Below are 18,824 nucleotides of genomic sequence, written 5' to 3' on the forward strand. Positions count from 1 at the left end.
CAAAATTATCTTCCTGGTTTGCGCGTCGTTTGCAGCCGGATTTCGTTCCATATCTCCGCACACAACACGCAATAATAGTCCAAAATATCACCGGAGCTATATCACCGGGTTAAGCAGGCCTAAACCACCAGATTTTTTTAAACTGGTTTTGAAGAAAGGAAATGACGCAGTAACGCCACACGTATATCGGTGGACACCCGAATCTGTTTTGAAGAAAGGAAATTGCGTAGTAACTGTCCCACATATATCGCTACGAGGTAGCGCAGTGAAGCTTGAAGCTTTCGCTTCAATAGGTGTAAAGTTAAGAGACCGTAAGCGGGCAGAGTGGGTGAGGGAACAAACGCAGGTTGCTTCCAAGTCGACATTGAGAGAAAAAAGTTGGGCAGGGCATGTAATGCGAAGGAAAGATAACCGCTGGTTCATAGTGGTAACGGACTGAATTCCAAGAGCAGGCGAGTGCAGCAGGGGGAGGGAGAACGTTAGGTGTGCGAATGAGATAAAGAAGTTCGCGGGAATGTGGTGGCCGCAGCACTGGCAAAGGATAGGGTTTATTGGAGAGGCATGGGAGAAGTCTTTGCCTTGCAGTAGGCGTAGTCAGGCCGGTGATGATGTCATGCTTCTGGGCCTATTATCTAGGCACCATTAAACTTGGGAAGGCTGGCATTAAGTGGATGTCTCGTACTGACCACCAAACATTTAATGAAATGAGATTCGCCGTGTGAATAATTACAAAATATGCTTAAGCGACAGCTTCATTCTCTGCCGGCGCCAGCTATGGAGTGCATGTTATGACCACGGCTTGCATGCCAACGTAGGCTGCCACACTCTGGTGACGTCGGTATGGCCGGCAAGCACTAGCTCTTCCTGTGAGCAAAAACTGGGTTCAGTGATGTCAGAGCAGTCGGGGCAAGTCGTCATTAAAGTTTTTGGGTGGGACTGCCGAGCGCTTCCTCGGAGGGAGAGTGCAGATTTTTCTTGGCAATGTGCAGAACAAAACTGCTGAAACTCGCAGCGCTGTTTCTTGGTGGTTTTTCATATGACATGAGCCTAATAAATCACCGCGAAAGCAGGGCTCCTCTTCATGCTTTGCAGGGGGGAAGGGATGAGGAAGAAAACTGCTTGACCACTCCAAGTAGCGGTGCATTACATGATGTCCATTTATAGAAAGAGCGAACAAAGTTAATCAGTGTATACTTACTTGCAGAATTCCCGTGCTGAGTAGGTCTTTTATTGGAATATACCTAAAGCCATAGCCGGCTACTCCTGGCTGGTAGTGCTGAACTTTGTTTTCATCAAAAAATTTAGGGTTGGCTTCCCATAGTTTTATTACTTTACTGTCATACGTGAACATGAACCTAGACTTGTATCTCTTCCGTAGTGCTTCATCATCATCCTGTAAATCTGAAAAGAACACCGCAAAGAAAAGTACATTTGTCGGATCCTTTCAGCCCAAATGAGCGCTCTCATACTGAGTCGACTTCATGTGTGCGAACCTCACTTCATAGAAGAAATGGACAAATTTTGCAAAGCACTTTAAGCATTGCCTTGGGAAACTACACATGCAACTCCGATTTTTCCTTTAAGTTGGGCACATTGCAAGTTTAATGTGCCATTTGAGTGTAACGCGTATATTGCGAAACCTGATAATCAGTATATTTGGTCCTGTGTCATGACACGAGCAATTCTCTGCTGTACACGACCGTGTCCCATGCGTGTCATAAGCCGTATCGATGCAAAATGAACTCGACAATACTACTAGCACCTTTGTTCAGAAAATTTGATGTCGGCGTTGAGAGCGAAAAGGTCACGTAACCTTACGTAGTCTTCCTAACCTGCCCACCAAATATTTAGCAAAGTGCCCACCATGTCAGGTTGCAGGTAAATAATGATTGGTTGGTAGGTAAAAGCAACCAGGGCCACAAGAGGATAGCCGGTGCGGACACCTGCCATCGCAGGGACATGGCACATCTGTTAACCTCTGCACCACTGAGCTACAAGCATGCAGGACTCGCAGGACTCAGTACATGACTCAGTACCGGAAAAGTGAATATCAGGTTTTCGCAAAACATGAAATTTGTACTAAAATGACACATTAGCGTAAAGTGCACAATTACGTTCTTCATATATGACAATTAACCCATCACGCTATCACCTCATGCCCTTGAAGAGGAGCTACTAACCACATCGGTCGGAAAAAAAATAGCCTGGAACATTGGCGTTCATTAAACCATTACCGCAAAGGAAGAAAAGGGGCTCAACATGCCGTTCGCGCCCAACGTTCCTCGCTCCTTACGGCATTTCTAAAGACTGAACACCCTGCAGCATTCGCTTACGACCCCTAAACAAGTTTTTATTTCATTTTTTTGACGTCGTTTTGGTCAAACCAAGCGATGGCCGTGTGTCGCTGAATTCGGCGCATTTTAGAAAGAAAGGGCGCAGCAGGTAAGCAATTGCGCCCGCGCGCTGTAAAAATAAAATAAAAAACAGTGGGGAAGGACTCCCGGAGAGCGCGTAAACCTAGCGTGGGCTTTCTACTCAGCTCGCCGGCGTGGCGCCAAAGTAAGCATAACCACGCGCGGCGTCGATTTCTCTGGAATGTCGGAGAAGTTTCTGCTCGTTGTCAACGAGCAGAAACTTTCGCTCTAGCGCCGATGACTCCGCGTGGCGAGAATGACCTAGATTTTTCTGGAAGGTGCTTTCCGCGCTCGACCATTGGGGTAGCGCACTCGGCGCGAGAAGAGGAAGGAGCTTGTGCAGTTGATACTGCGTGTATGTGCGCGCCTGCCATGGCGCGAAGAACAGAGACGCGGGCTGCGCCTATATATGAGGGGCTGCAACCACTGTCTGTTAGCCCGAGCCGCCGTTCAAGCTTCCGAGAAGCGCGCCCGCTCGACTCCCGGGGGAACACCACCGCCCAGCCCGGACCAGCGAGGCCACGTGCGCCAAACTGTGGGACGTCCCTGTCGTGCTCCTCATGGCGTCGGACTGTCGCAGTGCCCGGTGAATAAATCGTGTTTTGGTTGTTTGTCTCTCTATGTGCTAGTGCACTTTAGGTGAAAAGGCCGTGTTAAATTGTAATCTATATCGTTTGTTACTTGCATGAGTTGCTTTGTATTTGTAAATCACTTTGTATCTTCTCGTACGAGTGATTGTGAAACCCTAGGTATCGTCTCTTAGCTGTATAAACTTTTTTTGCGGACCTTGGGCTCCGACCCATTTTCTGGCTTGCGACCTGCGAAAGCTGGGCACCAAACGACCAACCCCCTTGTCGCTTGGCAGCTGGCCTCTGGCTGAGCTTACCACGTCGAGTTGATGGCATCTTCTTTGTGACCGAGACCGCTACCCCCACACACTCTAAGGGTGTCTGGGAGCGCAGGCAAAAGTGCGCGAAGTGGTGACATATTGTCGCGTAGCGAGCTTCGCAGGTTTCGTGCGCCAGTTTTTCCAACAAGCTGAATGTGTTCTTCTACCCGCGGTGCTACTGTTGCTGTCTTTGTGCTCGGTGCTGTGCGGGGAGCCATTAGAGAGGCTCACACCCCGACATTTGGCAGAGCCGTTTTCTCTCTGGCTCTTTGTGAGCAGGCGTTGTGCGGCCCCCTCCCCGGCTTTGTTCGAATGCTTAGTTAGAGTAAAACGCACTGAGACGCACGGTTAGCTGCCTGCAGGGGGACAATGTCTCCCAAGGCCGTGTCCGAGACACCAGAGCGGGCGCGCGGACCCCCCGTGGTTTCCAGAAGAGTCGCGCGAAGTGATTGCTTCGGGCAGCAGACTGCCCGGCGGACCAGATGCGTCGGAGACGAGCCGCGAGGGCTGAGAGCGCGGACGGCGGGTCGCGTGCTGCACCGACTGGGAGGTTTGCGTTCCCTGTGTTTCGGATGTCGTTTTGTGTGTTTGTATCTGTGTGCCAAGCGGAAATGCGCGCGTCTTCGTGGAATTTGCGCGGTGCTCTCGAGTAAACAACCTCGTGGGCACCGGCGTGCTATTGGCTGCTTTCGTTTTAAACAAATAGTTCTCATTGGCTTCGACAACAACATTTCCGATTGGTTACTAAATGTGTCCCCGGGATCCTGGTCAAACGTATTTAAGAGGGGGTTTTGGCGCGAAGGGGAGAGGAACGGCTGCGGTCCTGCTGATCGGGACCTCTGCTCGGAAGATGTTGCGCGCCCCTTGGTATGACTGACTGCGTTATTATTTACTCTTAGACCTTTTGGATCAGTTTGTTCAGTTTAAATAATGTTTTGCACCCATTTTAAATAAACCAAGTTAATTCATGCTACCCATCTGCACCTGCTGGTCAACTTCTTCGAGGCGGCGGAGCGACCGTTCCGTCCCGACGCACGCTTCGTTACAATATTCTGGCGTCCACGACAGGAGGTTTGGTGCTTTGTGAGTTCAGAGAACGGAGAAAGAGTCGGCAGGTGTCGTAAACGAGTGTTTAGCAGCAGGGTGATATTGTGAGGTGCCGCGCTGAAGCGGTTGGAGAAGTCCACAGAGCAGAGGTTATGTGCTGCATCTGAAGAGTTGGGGCTCAAAATGAATCTAGATAGCCGAGCTAGGCATTCAGAAAGGTATGAAGGGAGTTGAACTTGTTCAGTTGGTGGACAAAAAGTAGAAAGAGGTTCGAGAAGAGAGAGAAATAGAATGGCAGAGAAAACAAGAAGAAAGAGAGAGAAAGACAGCGCGCTAGAGAAGAAGCTGAGAGAGAGAGACAAAAAGAAAGAGATGAAAGAGAGGGAGAGAATGGCAGAAGAGACGAGAAGAAGCAGCAAAGCTCGCCTTGGAGCGAGAAGAAGAATTTGAAAGAGAGAACGCAATCCTTGCGAGGAAGCTTGCTGAGGTTCGGCGTTTGAACAACGTCAGAGAGCAAGTGGAACTTATCCCCGGAGAAGCCGGGAGGAAGTCTAACGAGTCTGATTTGTCAGCATCCACTGAAGAGGTAACTAGCTCCACTAGAGAGAGTTTGGTTCAGGAAAAGCCAGTTCCTGCAGCTGAAATTGAGGAGAATGAGGACCAGACCGGACTGTCGCTTCCTCAAGGAAGTGAAAGTGCAGCTGACGCCGAGGAAGTAGGCAGTGTGGAGCAGGCCAACCTTACACTTCAGTCAGAGGGGACATGAAAGAGGGCGCCTGACGTTGAGGAAGAAAGCAGCAGCTTCACCGAAAAGACAGAGCCGCAAGCCTGATTGTTCCAGTAGTGAGAGTGAGAAAGAGCGCTCAAATCATGAAGAGCGCGAATGCTCTTTCGTCCCCGTAGCTACGCAGAGCGCTACATGTGAAAAACCGGAACCTTTTTAGCAGGAACCCTCGAGTAGACAGGAGGGCTTTCGCGATGAGGAAAGCGAGGTAAATTCTACCTGTGGGGAAACCAAATGTACCGTAGAAGAAAAGACTTTCTGTGGCTGCACTGAAAGTGACCATCTGAAGGAAGGAATTGAAGAAGAATTGAGTGCAAGTGAAGAGAATTCGTTTCCAACCTCTGGTGAGCCGTGCCCTCAGCACGCTACACGAGGCAAGGTCCGAAAAAGGATCACAAAGAAAACATCTGGCCGAGAAGAAAGTTTCGTCCTCGAAGAACAAAAGGTGACTGAAACAGTGGCTTCATCACGAGAGCGTAGCTCGGAAGATGCATCTTGGTCTGCTCCGAAGATTGCGCAAGAAGGTAAAAAGTAATAGAAAAGAGTCAAACTCCACCGATGCAGGGGGAACCGAACAGGACAGACCTCGGAGAAAGGTCAAGAAGAAACCAGGAAGACACAGAAGCAAGCTGAAAGCAGCTCAGTCGGGTACAAGCGAGCTGCACGAATATCGCAGCAAGGTAAAAAGAAGCTGAGACGAACGAGAGCAACTTTCAGAACGGACTCAGTGTGGAAGCGTAAGCGTAAGCGCAAACACAAAAGCGCACGCCGAGAAGAAACACACAAGTGGAGCCGTCGTGAGCGAACTGGCCTGAAATCTGTTCGCATCAGACGCGCCAGCCGAAGGAAAAGACGAAGGGCTCCAAGTCTGAGCATAAGCACTCAGAGGAGTACGAGTAGAAAGCAGAGTCAGAACCGCGTAAGAAAGAGAAGCCTCAGTAAAAGGCGGAAGAAGAGCAGAGCCCACTGTGTACGCTGAACGTGGAAGTATAGGCGAAAGTATACATCGTACTTGTGTGTTCTCTGTGTAATGTTCAGCTAATCTGTTGCTGAGCTGCGGCATCAAGTTTATCTTGACAGTTGCCAAGTGTCCTGTACGTGGAGACATTGTATTGATGTGTGCATGTTGGCATTCGCCATTCCGTTCGTGGGCGCAAGTATGTGCGCACGAATTTTCTGTTTTGTGAATATTGTTGCACAATATTCTTAAAGAGGCAGCGTCACAAAATTCGGCGCATTTTAGAAAGAAAAGGCGCAGCGCGTAAGCAATCGCGCCCGCGCGCTGTAAAAATATAATAAGAAACAGTGGGGAAGGACCCCCGGAGAGCGCGTAAACCTTGCGTGGGCTTTCCACTAAGCTCGCCGGCGCGGCGCGAAAGTAAACATAACCACGCGCGGCGTCGATTTCTCTAGAATGTCGGAGAAGTTTCTGCTCGTTATCGACGGAAAAGGGGTAACCTTGTCCGGGATAAAGTGATACACTCTCCCCTTCGCTCTTGTGCCGATGACTCCGCGTGGCGAGAATGACCTAGATTTTTCTGGAAGGTGGTTTCCGTGCTCGACCAATGAGTCGCGAGAAGGGGAAGGAGCTTGTGCAGTTGATACTGCGTGTATGTGCGCGCCTGCCTTGGCGCGAAGAACCGAGAGACGCGGGCTGCGCCTATATATGAGGGGCTGCAACCACTGTCTGTTAGTCCGAGCCGCCGTTCAAGCTTCCGAGAAGCGCGCCCGGTCGACTCCCGGGAGGACACCACCGCCCAGCCCGGACCAGCGAGGCCACGTGCGCCAACCTGCGGGACGGCCCTGTTGCGCTCCTCATGGCGGCGGACTGTCGCTGTGCCCGGTGAACAAATCGTGTTTTCGTGGTGTGAGTGAACTTTAGGTGAAAGGCCGTGTTAAATTGTAATCTATCTCGATTGTTACTTTGCATGAGTTGCTTGGTATCTTCACTTTGTATCTTCTCGTAGGAGTGATTGTGAAACCCTTTGTATCGTCTCTTAGCTGTATGAACTGTTTTGTTTGCGGACTGTCTCCGAGCCATTTTCTGGCTTTCGACCGGCGAAAGCTGGGCACCAAACGACTAACCCCCTTGTCACTTGGCAGCTCGTCTCCGGCTGAGCCTACCACGCTGAGACCAGGGCATCTCAATTGTGACCGAGACCGCTAACCCCACACGCCCTAAGGTTGTCATGGAGCGCACGCAAAATTGCTCGATGGGGTGACACTGTGATGTGTAAGTTAACTTCAGCTGACGGGAGGCCGAAGAAAATATTTGCAATACAATGCAACAGGTGCAAGCTACTCCTGAAGCATGCTGATTTAGCGAATGTGTGCAACAACATTCTGCGCTCATTACAAAAAATCGGCGCAGCGTGGAAGGATTCGCACCCGCCAGCGCCATAGAGAAATCTAGAACAGTGAAGAATGAACCCTTGGGACCGCCTAACATCATGTGTGCTGCTCCCTTTTCCACTTTCGCTGGCACGGCGCCAAAGGAAACATCGAGAGGGCGTAGCCTTGAGAGTACAGTGATTCCCCCTGCCCTTCGCTCGTGCGCCGGTGGCCGCGCATCGCCAGAAAGACCTTGAAGTTTCTCGAAACTGGTCAACGCTCCTAACCAATGGGGACACGAGCCCGTCGCGGGGAAGTAGGAGGAAATTGTGCAGTGGATACTGTGTGTGTGCTAGCCTACCTTGGCGAGAACGACGAACAGACACGGAGCGCAGTTTATAAATGATCCGAGTTGACCGCTGTCTGCCAGCCCGAGCTACCTTTCAAGCTTCAAAGAAGCGCCACCGTTCGACTCCGAGGACAACACCACTCGCCCAGCCACGGACCAGCGAGGCAGCGTGCCCCAACGTGTGGGACTGCTCCGTCGTGTTCCTTAGGTCGACGGACTGTCGAAGTGCCCAGGGAACAAACTGATTTATTTGCTTGTCTCTCTTCTGTATTAGTGCAATTTGTGGTGCTACAGTAAAGTGGAAAGTTTTTGTTATCTCTCCCGAGTGTTCTTTTGCACGAGTTGCATTGTATTGAGAATCACTTGGATTTCGTACGAGTAATTGTGAATTACTCTGTATCCCATTTTTGCTGTACAAAATTTGTTTTCTTTGTGAAAATTTGGCTCTGACCAATCTCTTGCTTGCGACCAGAAAAAGCTGGGCAACAAACGACCAACCCGCCTTGTAATTTGGTAGCTGCTTTCAGGGTGGTTTGCCACGCTTAGTCGAGTGCATCGCCATTGTGACGGAGATTGCTATCCCCACACGCTATAAGGGCCTCTGGGAGTGCCCGCAAAAGTGCTGAAAAATGTGACGTCTTCTGTCTCGTGCGCGGACCGGAAGTTCGGGCCCGCAAGCGGAGAGAACGACAGAAGTTTACGAAATGGTCATAAACAAGGTTTTAGCCGCAGAGCGATGTAATCTTTGCCTTGAGAAGTTCGGTCTCCGGAAACGAAGTTGAAAGAAATAATTTAGCTTGGCATCCAGATGGAAATGTCCGGTCTGAACTGCGGAAATGGGTGAACCAGAGGGAAAAAGAGGCTCGAGAAGAGGCCGAAAAGAAGAGAGAGGGGGCAGAGAGAGAAAAAAGAAAACAGAAGAACAACGAGAAATAGAATTTGAACGCGAAATGAGATTGCATACCGAGAACCTTGCACGCCAACGTGCTGTGAACCACTCAGCAGAAGTTCATACACTGAAGAAGGTAGCAGCTTGGGGATAGATGCCAGGAGGTTAGTTCCGAGGTTTTCCGATAAGAGGGATGATTTCGACACGCACTTAAGGCGATTCGAAGGGACCTCCGGAAGCCAGAATTGGTCACACGGGGAATGCGCTACATGAAGGGAGCAAAGTTCCCAAAGGACCCGGAAAGAAGTAGCCTACGTTCAAGGAGGAACGAATCAAAGGAAAATTAAGAATACGAATTCGGAGAGCGCGGGAAAATCCGACAGCCGCGATTCCCGATTTAGCTCAAAACCTCCAGCAATATGCTACCTGTGCAACAAGACAGACCACTACGTTTCTAATTGCCACATCATCGCTCCAAACAGCAGCCCAACAGCGTGTTTTAACTGAAGCCAGAAAGGGCACAAAACTGCGGCACGAACGCAGGCACTTCCGTTCCCCAGGTATCGTGTGTTCGAACCTACAAAGGTGGAAGAAGATTAAACCAGCTTCGTGGAACTGTAGAACGGCAGAAAGGTTCCAGTCGTGAACGCCTTGATGAACGCGCGGCCCGAAGCCCCGTAACCAACAGAATACCTGTCCTGAAAGACAAGGTAGTAGAAAACAATTTCTGTGTTGCGGAACACAAGAAGCAGCTCTTTAATCATAAAACTAAGCTTAGTGAGAGATGAAGATCTCAATGGAACGAAGAGTATTTCATCATCATCAGCAGTAGCAGCAGCCTTACTATACCCACTGCAGGACAAAGGCCTCTTTCATGTCTCTCCAATTAATACTCTCCTTTGCCAGCTGCATCCACCCTTTGCCTGCAAACTTCTTGATCTCATCCGTCCACCTAACCTTCTGCCGCCACCTGCTACGCTTACATTCTCTTAGAATCCACTCCGTTACCCATAAGGACCAGCGGTTATCTTGCCTTCGCATTACATTCCCTGCCCAAGCCCATTTCTTTTTCTTCATTTCAACTAGGATGTCATTAACCCGCGTTTGTTCCCTCACCCACTCTGCCCGCTTCCGGTTTCTTCACGTTACACCTAAGTGTATTGTTCGGCTACTGGGCGGCTCATTTCAGCGCTTGCTGGAAGCTGGAGAACACGTAGACTCCGTACTAGAGCTCGTAACTGACTGCGCTCTGCATGGAGTGGCCCAATTACGACCTCATCCTAGGCTACATAAAGGAAGCAAAGTTTCCAAAGGAACCAGAAAGAAAGAACCACAAGGCATACAAAACCGAATCCTGCACAGGCAAACGCCGCAGCGATTGTGAAGGAAAAAAGAAATGGCGAAGCAATCGCGAGCATGCTAGCTCAAGTAAAGAGCAGTGAAGGAGAAATCTAAGAAGTAAGAGCGAAAAAATCCAATAAATGACAGCTCCGCAGGATAGAAAAACGTTTTAGCAAGAGAAGTGCGGCCTGAAAGAAGAAAGCAGCGAGAAGCTGAAGGAAATACCAGGGAGTGGTCACAACGAAGCAGAACGGCCGAAGTAAGTAGTTGAAGTGAAAGAAAGTTTGGGGAAGATAAAATGTCCTGAATTTCCCCAAGTTTAGCTTAGCAAATGTTGTAGACATGTTCCTTGCGCTGTTGTACACATTGCTTCAGCTGTCTTTCGGTCCCACTGGCAAATTCTGGAATGTGAATGTGTAATTTGGGTTGCACTGTGCATGGAAATGCCCATTTACGACATCATCCTGAGCAACATAAAGGGTGAAAAGTTCCCGAAGGACACGGAAAGAAGTAGCCTACGTTAGGACAGGACGCGATTTTGTGCCCCACTGCCGCACTTAAAACTTGCAGTTAAGCTGCTCACATTCCACACATTTCTTATGGTCCTTATTGTGAGCCCGTGTTTTGATGCATGTGCCCTGGAACATGTTCATTCCCATGTTCGCATGTACATGCCGGCCCGAACTTTTGTATGTATTTGATATGCCTCAATTTTTTAAAGGGGAAAGGGCAGAAGCCCGAATTGACAGAGCTTAAAACTCGCAAGACAAAGAGATCCTTTTTGCCACAGCAAGCCAGAGTGGAGAGTCTCACGCAGTCATTACGGACGCACAAGTAGGAAATATATGCGCAGACATGCCTTGAATTAGTGTGCTCCCAGTTCAGTGTTGTGTTCCGCTCAGTTACGGCATGCATTCAAGTGATTTTTGACATTTTTCAAGTGTTATCTACGTGGAGACAACACTGTATTGACTTATGTATTTTGGCCTTCGCGAATGAGTTTTCGAGCGCCAGCGTGTGTGCGCGAATTTGTCTTGTGAATATTGTAGAATGATATTCTTTAAGGAAGAGGCAGCGTCACTAAATTCGGCGTATACTCGAAAAAACCGGCGCAGCGCGGTAGTAATCTCACCCGTTACCGCCATAGAGCAATCTGGAAGAGTGGAGAAGGAATCCCGGAAGGTGCCTAACCTTTTGTGAGTGGCTGCCCTTTTCACTCTGCTCGCGGCACGGCGCAGAGCAAACATTGGCGCGCGCAACGTCGATTTTTCTAGGTCTGGACAATTTCTACTCACTGTAGATGGAGAGGGCGTAGCCTTGAGCGTGCAGAGTGAGGCTCGCGCGCCGGGGTGGCGCATGGCCAGAAAGACCTTGACGGTTCTCAAAACCGATCTACGCGCCTGACCAGTGGGGAGCGCGCCCGCCGCGAGTAGGAAAAGGAAATTGCGCAGTCGATACTGTTTGTATAGACCAGAATCAAGAGCCGCTCTCGGGTGCAGTCATTTTCCTCCGACTGATGCGCCGCGGTGCGGGCGTTTCACTGGGGACTGCGGGTCTGCGGCAGCCCCGCGGGCCGCGCCTGCATATAGCCGTGAATTACTGCCCTGCGGGCGCTACAAAAACCTTGCCCAGCATACTTCCACAGCGTCATTGTATTGCAGGAAGGCGGACAAGCTAGCTCGCGAGCTTACTAACCGAGCTGGTGCGTCAAACGCCTCAGATGGCCCGGAGATAAGGGTAGAGCTCACGTACGCAGCTATCCTCAACCTCATCAAAGGCAGAAGACGCAAATATCCCCAGCCAAATCCTCTGCTAACACAATATGAAGCGACAAGTTGGAGAAGACTCGAAACAGGAGCCTTCCAAAACCTTCACATTCTACATAAGATGTATCCGGAGCAGTATAGGGATACATGTCCGTGGTGCGGGGCAACCCCCACGCTGTATCATATCACATGGAAATGCATACACAATGTAGCTTTCCGAGGTAACAAAGAGCCAAATGCGGAGCAGTGGGAGGACAGGCTAACCAGCAGCCAGCTCAAGGTCCAAACAGACCTAGTGAGCCACGCATGCCGGATGGCCAGGGACAGTGGTGCCTTGGACTAGGGGCGCCAACCACGCTCAGCCTGGAAGACATCGGCAATCTTCGGGCAAGCAGCAAGACTCTTTTATTAGAGCAATAAAGTTTTTTTGCTCACTCACGATAATTGTGCCGGCGCTTAGCACGAGCTCGCACTTATATCGCTACCGTCCTGGTGCTCCATCGCAAAGAAAAAGTTTTTTGGTCAGTATCAAGCATTATGTGCTCAGCAATTTCAGCTCTAATGCGCTCTTAATCTTTCGTGCCGGCCATAAAGCACCAACCAAAAATAGGACTTTCTTCTCGCCAGCTACGCGGTGCGCCAGTTACATCAGATATTTATTGTGTGCTCCGCTGACTGGCAGGGCTAACAGAAAACAGTTTTAGCGTCGCGTAGCCGCTTGGCCAAGTGTCACACAATGTAATAAAATCGTGCATACATTGTTGTGGGGATACTACGGTCAGCCCTTTACCTGCCGATCCCACTGAGATAGAGGTGGAAATAGCAACTTAAATTGGTAGCAGTCGTGCTTACATCCCTGTGCACGAAATGTGTTTAACGGAATTAAGAGCAAGCTCAGCGCTCGGATGTCGAAGACGTACTGCTGGTCGAAAACAGGCGCTTCGCCTGGACAACCTTCGGTCTGCAGCTGGCCGATCCTGTTACAGCTTGCACATCACTGCACCATCGAGTCCAATAAATATACATCCTGATGCATAAAATTATCATAGATGGAAGCGTACGTAAAACATGGCGACAAATGACACGCCAGCGCAAAATGTGCTTGTAAGTACTTGTTTTGAATCCGCACCCTACCCGGTTGACTACCCTCGGTGTCACATATATTAAGGAGCCTAAATTAAATTTTAAAGGAAAAAGGTGTGAGGAAGACGACGCGAATTAACCGAAGATTAAAGAAGAGGAAGAAGCATCCGTTGAGGTGTTGAGAGATGATTGGTGGAGAAGCATTTGGTGAGGTGGAGAGAGATGATTGGTGAAGAGAAGACGATGACAAGGCTTACGTGGACTATAACCGAGGCTATAAAAGGGCGAGGGAGAGCGATGCACATGGGGGAACAGCAGAGAAGCGGAGGCCCCGGCGGGTCAGGGTCAGGGTCATTTTGGCTGGAAGAGAGCGACGCCGGCTACTGCTCCGGTAAGCTCGCGTTCTACGACATCGCATCGTGGACTTCCTGCCGTGCCTGAGCCCATTCCGGGGAGTAAACAGAGGGCGCTACAACCTGCTACGGCCAGGGGTGTCTCCAGCCACCGATCCGGGTGGTGCCCCCAACGCCAACACCGGTATCACCTCCACGGGCGCTTGGACCGGGAGCTTGTACGACACAGCCAGCGACGCCGCCAGCGACGCCAGCCCAAGCGCGTCGAACGCCGCAAGCAACGCCAGCCTAAGCACGCCGAATGCCGCCTCGATGCCGGCTACGGGATCCATACAACGCCGCAGCCGCACCGAACCAACCGTGAGCACGAACGCCGGCCACAAATAGTAGAACGCTAGTAGTAGACGCTGGTAGTAGTGTGCCCGGGTCGCGTGTATTTATAGCCTTTGTGTTGTGTTAGTTTTGTTAGTTTTGTGTTCTAGTGTGTGTGTCACGTAGGGTGTATTAAACGTGCGTTTGTGTGAGTACACCCGTTGCCTAGTCCATTCTTTCAGTCCGAGTGTTCTCCGGAGAGATCCGTGACACTCGGATATGTGTGTAACAATTTGTGTCAGGTAACCGTAGAACCGCCTGGGGAAGTCTGAGTAGTGATACACAGTACATACCCACATACGTTAAATGATAGAGTGCATCAGCGACGAAAGCGAAGAACACGTAAACATGCATTCTACGCGCCGCCGGCGCGAGCAGCCCGCAGTCCAACGTTCCGCCCGCGCCGACAGATGGTGACTGGTGATAGTAGGAGTGCTCCGGAAGCCTGCGTGCGAGGGTAAATGAATGTGGTCAATATGCTCGCCTGCCTTGGCGCGAAGACCGAACAGACGTGGAGCGCGCCTATAGATGAAGGGCGTTGACCGCCGTCTGTCAGCCCGAGCCACCGTTCATGCTTCAGAGAAGCGCGCCCGCTCTTCTCCCGAGATGGGATACCACCACTCACCCAGCCACGGGGCAGCGAGGCAGCGTGCGGCAACATGCCGAACTGCTCCGTCGTGTTCCTCAAACAGTTGGACCCTCGCAGTGCCCGGTGAATAAATTGTTTGTATCTCTTGTATTAGTGCGCTTTCGGTGCAATGCGTTTTGTTCCTTTGTAATGTTTCTCTACTGTTACTTTGCACGAGTTGCACTGTATCCCGTGTATCGTCCCTTTCCTGCATAAAATTTAATTTTGTTTGTGAACCCTTGGTTCCGACCCATTCTCTGGATTGCTACCTGCGAAAGCTAGGTACAAAACGACCAACCCCTTTGTCACTTCGTAGCTGGTTTCTGGCTGAGATTACCACACTCAGTCAAGAGCTTCTCCTTTCAGACCGAGGCCTCTGCTCTCACCCGTTCTAATGGCGTCTGGGAGTGCACCCAAAAGTACGCGAAAAGGTTTCAGGGATAATATCGCAGTTTTCTGCGCCTCATGCGACCTTGTATTTAACCGCAATTCACAGCTTTCGTTCGGTTCATGAATCTGAAACAGCATGGCATTCAGTGGTTGTAGCCATTATCAGTTATTGCTTCGTGTATTCTCAATTCGATTGCATCATTTTAAAACTGAAAACATGCTATAAATCTAGGTTTCTACACTTCATTGCGCAACTAAGAACAGCGAGAGCAAAAAGCAAGTGTTTGAACAAATGGCCCTTCTGTGCGCCCTCGTTGTCAGATACTTACCGAATTTAAGCCTGCCATTAGTATCCATCCGAGTCGGTGCTAGGATTTTCAAGCATAGCTCTAGAATCGCCGCAGTGCGGACGTAAACTGCGTCATGTCCTTCAACGATACAGTTGAGGAAAGCTGAAAAAAAGAATATTTTATATAATGTAAGCTTAGGATGACATGAATGATATGTGCTGGTTCACTGATTGTGGCACACCGTCATGAGGTACGTTAAAGCAGGAACTGGCACTCTATTAGGCCGGTCGTGCTTTAATCGCAGTGGATTTGCCACTTTTTTATAACGGTAAAAATTGCCAGTCTGCATGTTTTTGGTTGCTGTACAAGAGTGGGGGATCACCTAGCTTTTTGATTTCAAAGCATCAGTCCTAAAAACGCGGAATTCCTGTACTTAATCCCATAATTCCTACTATAGAGCGCGGATATTTAGCCACGCAAGTGTCGCATGTTCCGCAGGCTCGTAGTTGAAAACCGGGGAATCGTTCTAGCATAGATGCGAAACAAAATATTGTGAAACGGATTGCGCGCCCTGTGGAAATTTGAAAAGTTAAGGGTCTACACCTTACGTTTGATCGGTATTCGTAGTGTGGCATAACTGGCTTAAATGAAGCATTTCTTTAGAAAGAGGCTCAGAAAGTGTTCTAATTCGTGTCTGTGCTGTTTAGTGGCACACGTTATGTAACCTACTGGTTTCCACAAATTACACCTTTCTATCGTATATTGGAGGGAAACGATAAAATGGCAACATCAAAATATATTTTTAAGCCACGAAAGCTACTATTCCTGTATAAACCTCCACGTAGATAACATGTAGCAGAAAGAGCAGCAGAGCACAATTAGCTAAAATATTCTGAAGCAGCTTTTTATTTTATAGAGAGATCATGGGCGCGGTTGAGGATGTGTTAGATTACTCCACAGCCCATACCAGCACACCATAATTCTCATGAATATAAAAGATAGCCCAGCTGTTTTAAACGGATCGGGTGTAAAGTCCTAGTTGAAAAATGAGCTTTTCTAGGAAATAAATGTTCTCGTTTAGCTTTTACGACATGCATACTAATGAAAAAATGATGTGGCCAACCGGCATCTGGTAACGATTTACGTACGCAGGGATATTTACATGGACGTGCTGGATGACCCAGGAACCGGGGGGCTCGACCGAGGAAAGAAAAACATCAATAGCCTGTACTTTGCACAAGGATTGCACAGTGCCAGATAATGCAGTTCGGCCACGTGACGGCTTCACTAAAAGTGCGTAGTGTGGCTTAACTCCCCCCGTCAGAAGGATACCGAAGCGGCACCGCAGTCTGATCGTTGCGAAGCAGGAGTGGTGCAGCCACGTCCTGGTGCCGTGGACAACTTCTAAGATTGGCCGTTCAAAGGAGAGCTTGGCTGCCTTGGATGCCTTGGCTGAGAATTTCGTAGTGGACATCGCTGATTTGGCGGAGCGCGTCGTATGGGAAATTATCGGTGATGAAGCTTTTCATAGAGCCGTCGAATGCACCTTAGGCTCCAGTACCAGACTTGCTCGCCGGCGGTTACTCATACCTGTGTGAATGATTTTTCTTGCTGGTGCCGGATTCGCGGTCGAGCAAGTTGGCATGACTAATGAATTTGTCAGCACCCGTAACAAAGACCTAAGCAAGTTCTGAAAGCAGAATTGCACTTAACATGGTCATGTATTCACGGCTGTGCACTAACCGAAATAACAGAATCGCGTAGTTTCTTCGATTGCAGTGCTGTATACAAAGGTGACATAAGGGAGTATGTTGTCCCAGTTCCGATAGTCCGCGTAGACATGTAATGAAATGTCGGCGACCATCTTATTGAGCCGTTCGGTGAGGCCATTGGTTTGAGGGCGGTATGTTTTGCAGAGGTTTGCGCCTCAGTTCCTAACCTGCTGCGAAACGGCAGAGGTGAGCGCTGTTCCCCTGTAAGTTAAAACGAACATGGATCCTCCGTGGAAAAGAGCAAGGTTTTGAATCGAGGTCGCAAATTCCGAAGCGGTGCTCTTGGGAAGTGGCTTGGTTTCCCAATATTGGCTTCGATATTCGGTGGTGACCCCAATGTAGCGGTTATCCAGCAAAGACCACGGAAATTGGTCAAGTTCCTGATGACGTGGTGGAACGAAACGTTTCTTTCTGGAACAGGAGCACGAGAAAGTCGGAAACACCATTCCTTTCCGGATTTAGAGACGATGGGAACTTCAAATTCGTGCATTCGAAGGCTCTTGTGTGCAAGCCGTCTCGAGAGGATCTTTTAAGGTTCGCCCGTCAACATAGAGGTAGCCACTGACAAAATTACAAATTACAAATTACAAATTAGGGCGAAATTTCGTTACTGCCTACACATTTGCTCGGCATTTTATATTGGTGATGAAAGAGTTAGCCTCGAAAAGTGACAAGGTGTGGCTTACGTAAGCGAATACTCCATCGAGACCATCCTGCCACTACACAAGGACCACACCAAGGCCGACGTCGCTCGAGTCTGTGCAGAGTTCCATCAAAGTCCATTATCCACTTGAACGTAGCAAGAGTTGACCACAGCACCCTGAATACGTCTTAGAAAGCTTGTTCTACATTCGGTTACATTCTACATTCGTTCACCATTCGTCTTAGAAAGCTTGTTCTACAGAACGGTTCTACATTTTTGGTGCTCAGGTATATTAGCTATCGGGTAGAAGTTTCTCTACAAAAAGCCAGTAACATGTGCAGAGACAAAGCGGCGCGCACTTCGCTTATCGGTGGGGACGCGAAGAGCAGTGATGGTGGTTGTTTTATCGGGGTCTGCGCTACCTCCCTTAGCGCTCGCACTTTAAGCGCTCAAGGGAATGACCTGCACCTGTGGTGCCCCTCGATGGTGTTGGAGAAAGTCGCAAAGTGTTTAGCTACACGAGGCGGGCCTGAGATTTCAGATCTGCAAGCACAGTGTTCATCATCCGCTGAAAATTTCCAGGAGCTGGGAACAGGCCGAAAACGAGCACCCAGAATACCTGCAAACCATTCGAGTCAATAAAGGCTGTGGTCTCCCGGCCACGTTCGTCAATTTCGAGTTGCCGATAGCCTCTACATAAATCGAGTGACGAATAGTATGTCGCATAGCTCAGCCGTTTCCGGGAGCATCATTGCGCTGCAGATGATAAGCGCCTTTTGGTGAACCATAGAGCCATGGGGTAACATCTTTGCCATGAGAACAAGTGATGCCCATGAGAAGCCAACGAGGCTTCCCTCGAACCTGATCGAATGCCGGGGCACGCTGAGCTCCGGAATGGTTACGGCCGCACCGTGCTCCCGATAGAAACTGAAACCAAGCATCAGGTCTTTACAGCACTCGGGTAGCACAGCAAAGCAACCATGGAAAGCAGCACCGCGGATCTGTACTCGCGAGGTGCAGACGCCAATTGTCACCACATAGCCAGACCAAGGGGCCAGAAGTTTTCCGAAGGTGGTGGCGAACAGACTTCTTACAGTGAAATATGCTCTGGTAGCAACGAGAGCGGGAACGTCGTGATTGTCGCCGATTACCAGAATTTCTGCGGTAACCAATCAGTCACAGAGCGTCCCTGAGGTCGTCGGGTCAGGTCACCTTCGGTCAGATCGTCGCGGCATATCGTCAGGCGGAAGCTGACTATGAAGCAGCTATCAAGGAAGCTGGCTATTAAGGCGGCCTTGCACTGGAGGGCGCGGTCTTCCACTACACGAGGCAGGTCTGCCATTTCAGGTCGCCACACACAATGTCTATCCACTGAAAGTTTGCAGGAGCTGGGAACAGGTCGGAAAGAAGCACCCACAATTCTAGCAAACCACCCTGGTACTTGCTTCGGAGTTGACCAGGGAACGAAGGGCGGCTTGGCGAA

General features: G+C 49.8%; 1 protein-coding gene across 1 annotated transcript in view; it reads right to left on the reverse strand.

The window, feature by feature from the left end:
* The window catches only part of LOC144108211 (uncharacterized), an 82,705-nt gene that overhangs the window by 18,362 nt on the left and 45,519 nt on the right, over positions 1-18,824 (reverse strand). Inside the window, exons 9-10 of the mRNA XM_077641490.1 lie at positions 14,966-15,088; positions 1,199-1,401 (exon numbers count right to left, since the gene is read on the reverse strand). Of these exons, the coding sequence (XP_077497616.1) occupies positions 1,199-1,401; positions 14,966-15,088 (326 nt within the window). The remainder of the gene's footprint in view (positions 1-1,198; positions 1,402-14,965; positions 15,089-18,824) is intronic.

Source organism: Amblyomma americanum, chromosome 10 (assembly GCF_052857255.1).
Source record: "Amblyomma americanum isolate KBUSLIRL-KWMA chromosome 10, ASM5285725v1, whole genome shotgun sequence".
Taxonomy (NCBI): Eukaryota; Metazoa; Arthropoda; class Arachnida; order Ixodida; family Ixodidae; genus Amblyomma; species Amblyomma americanum.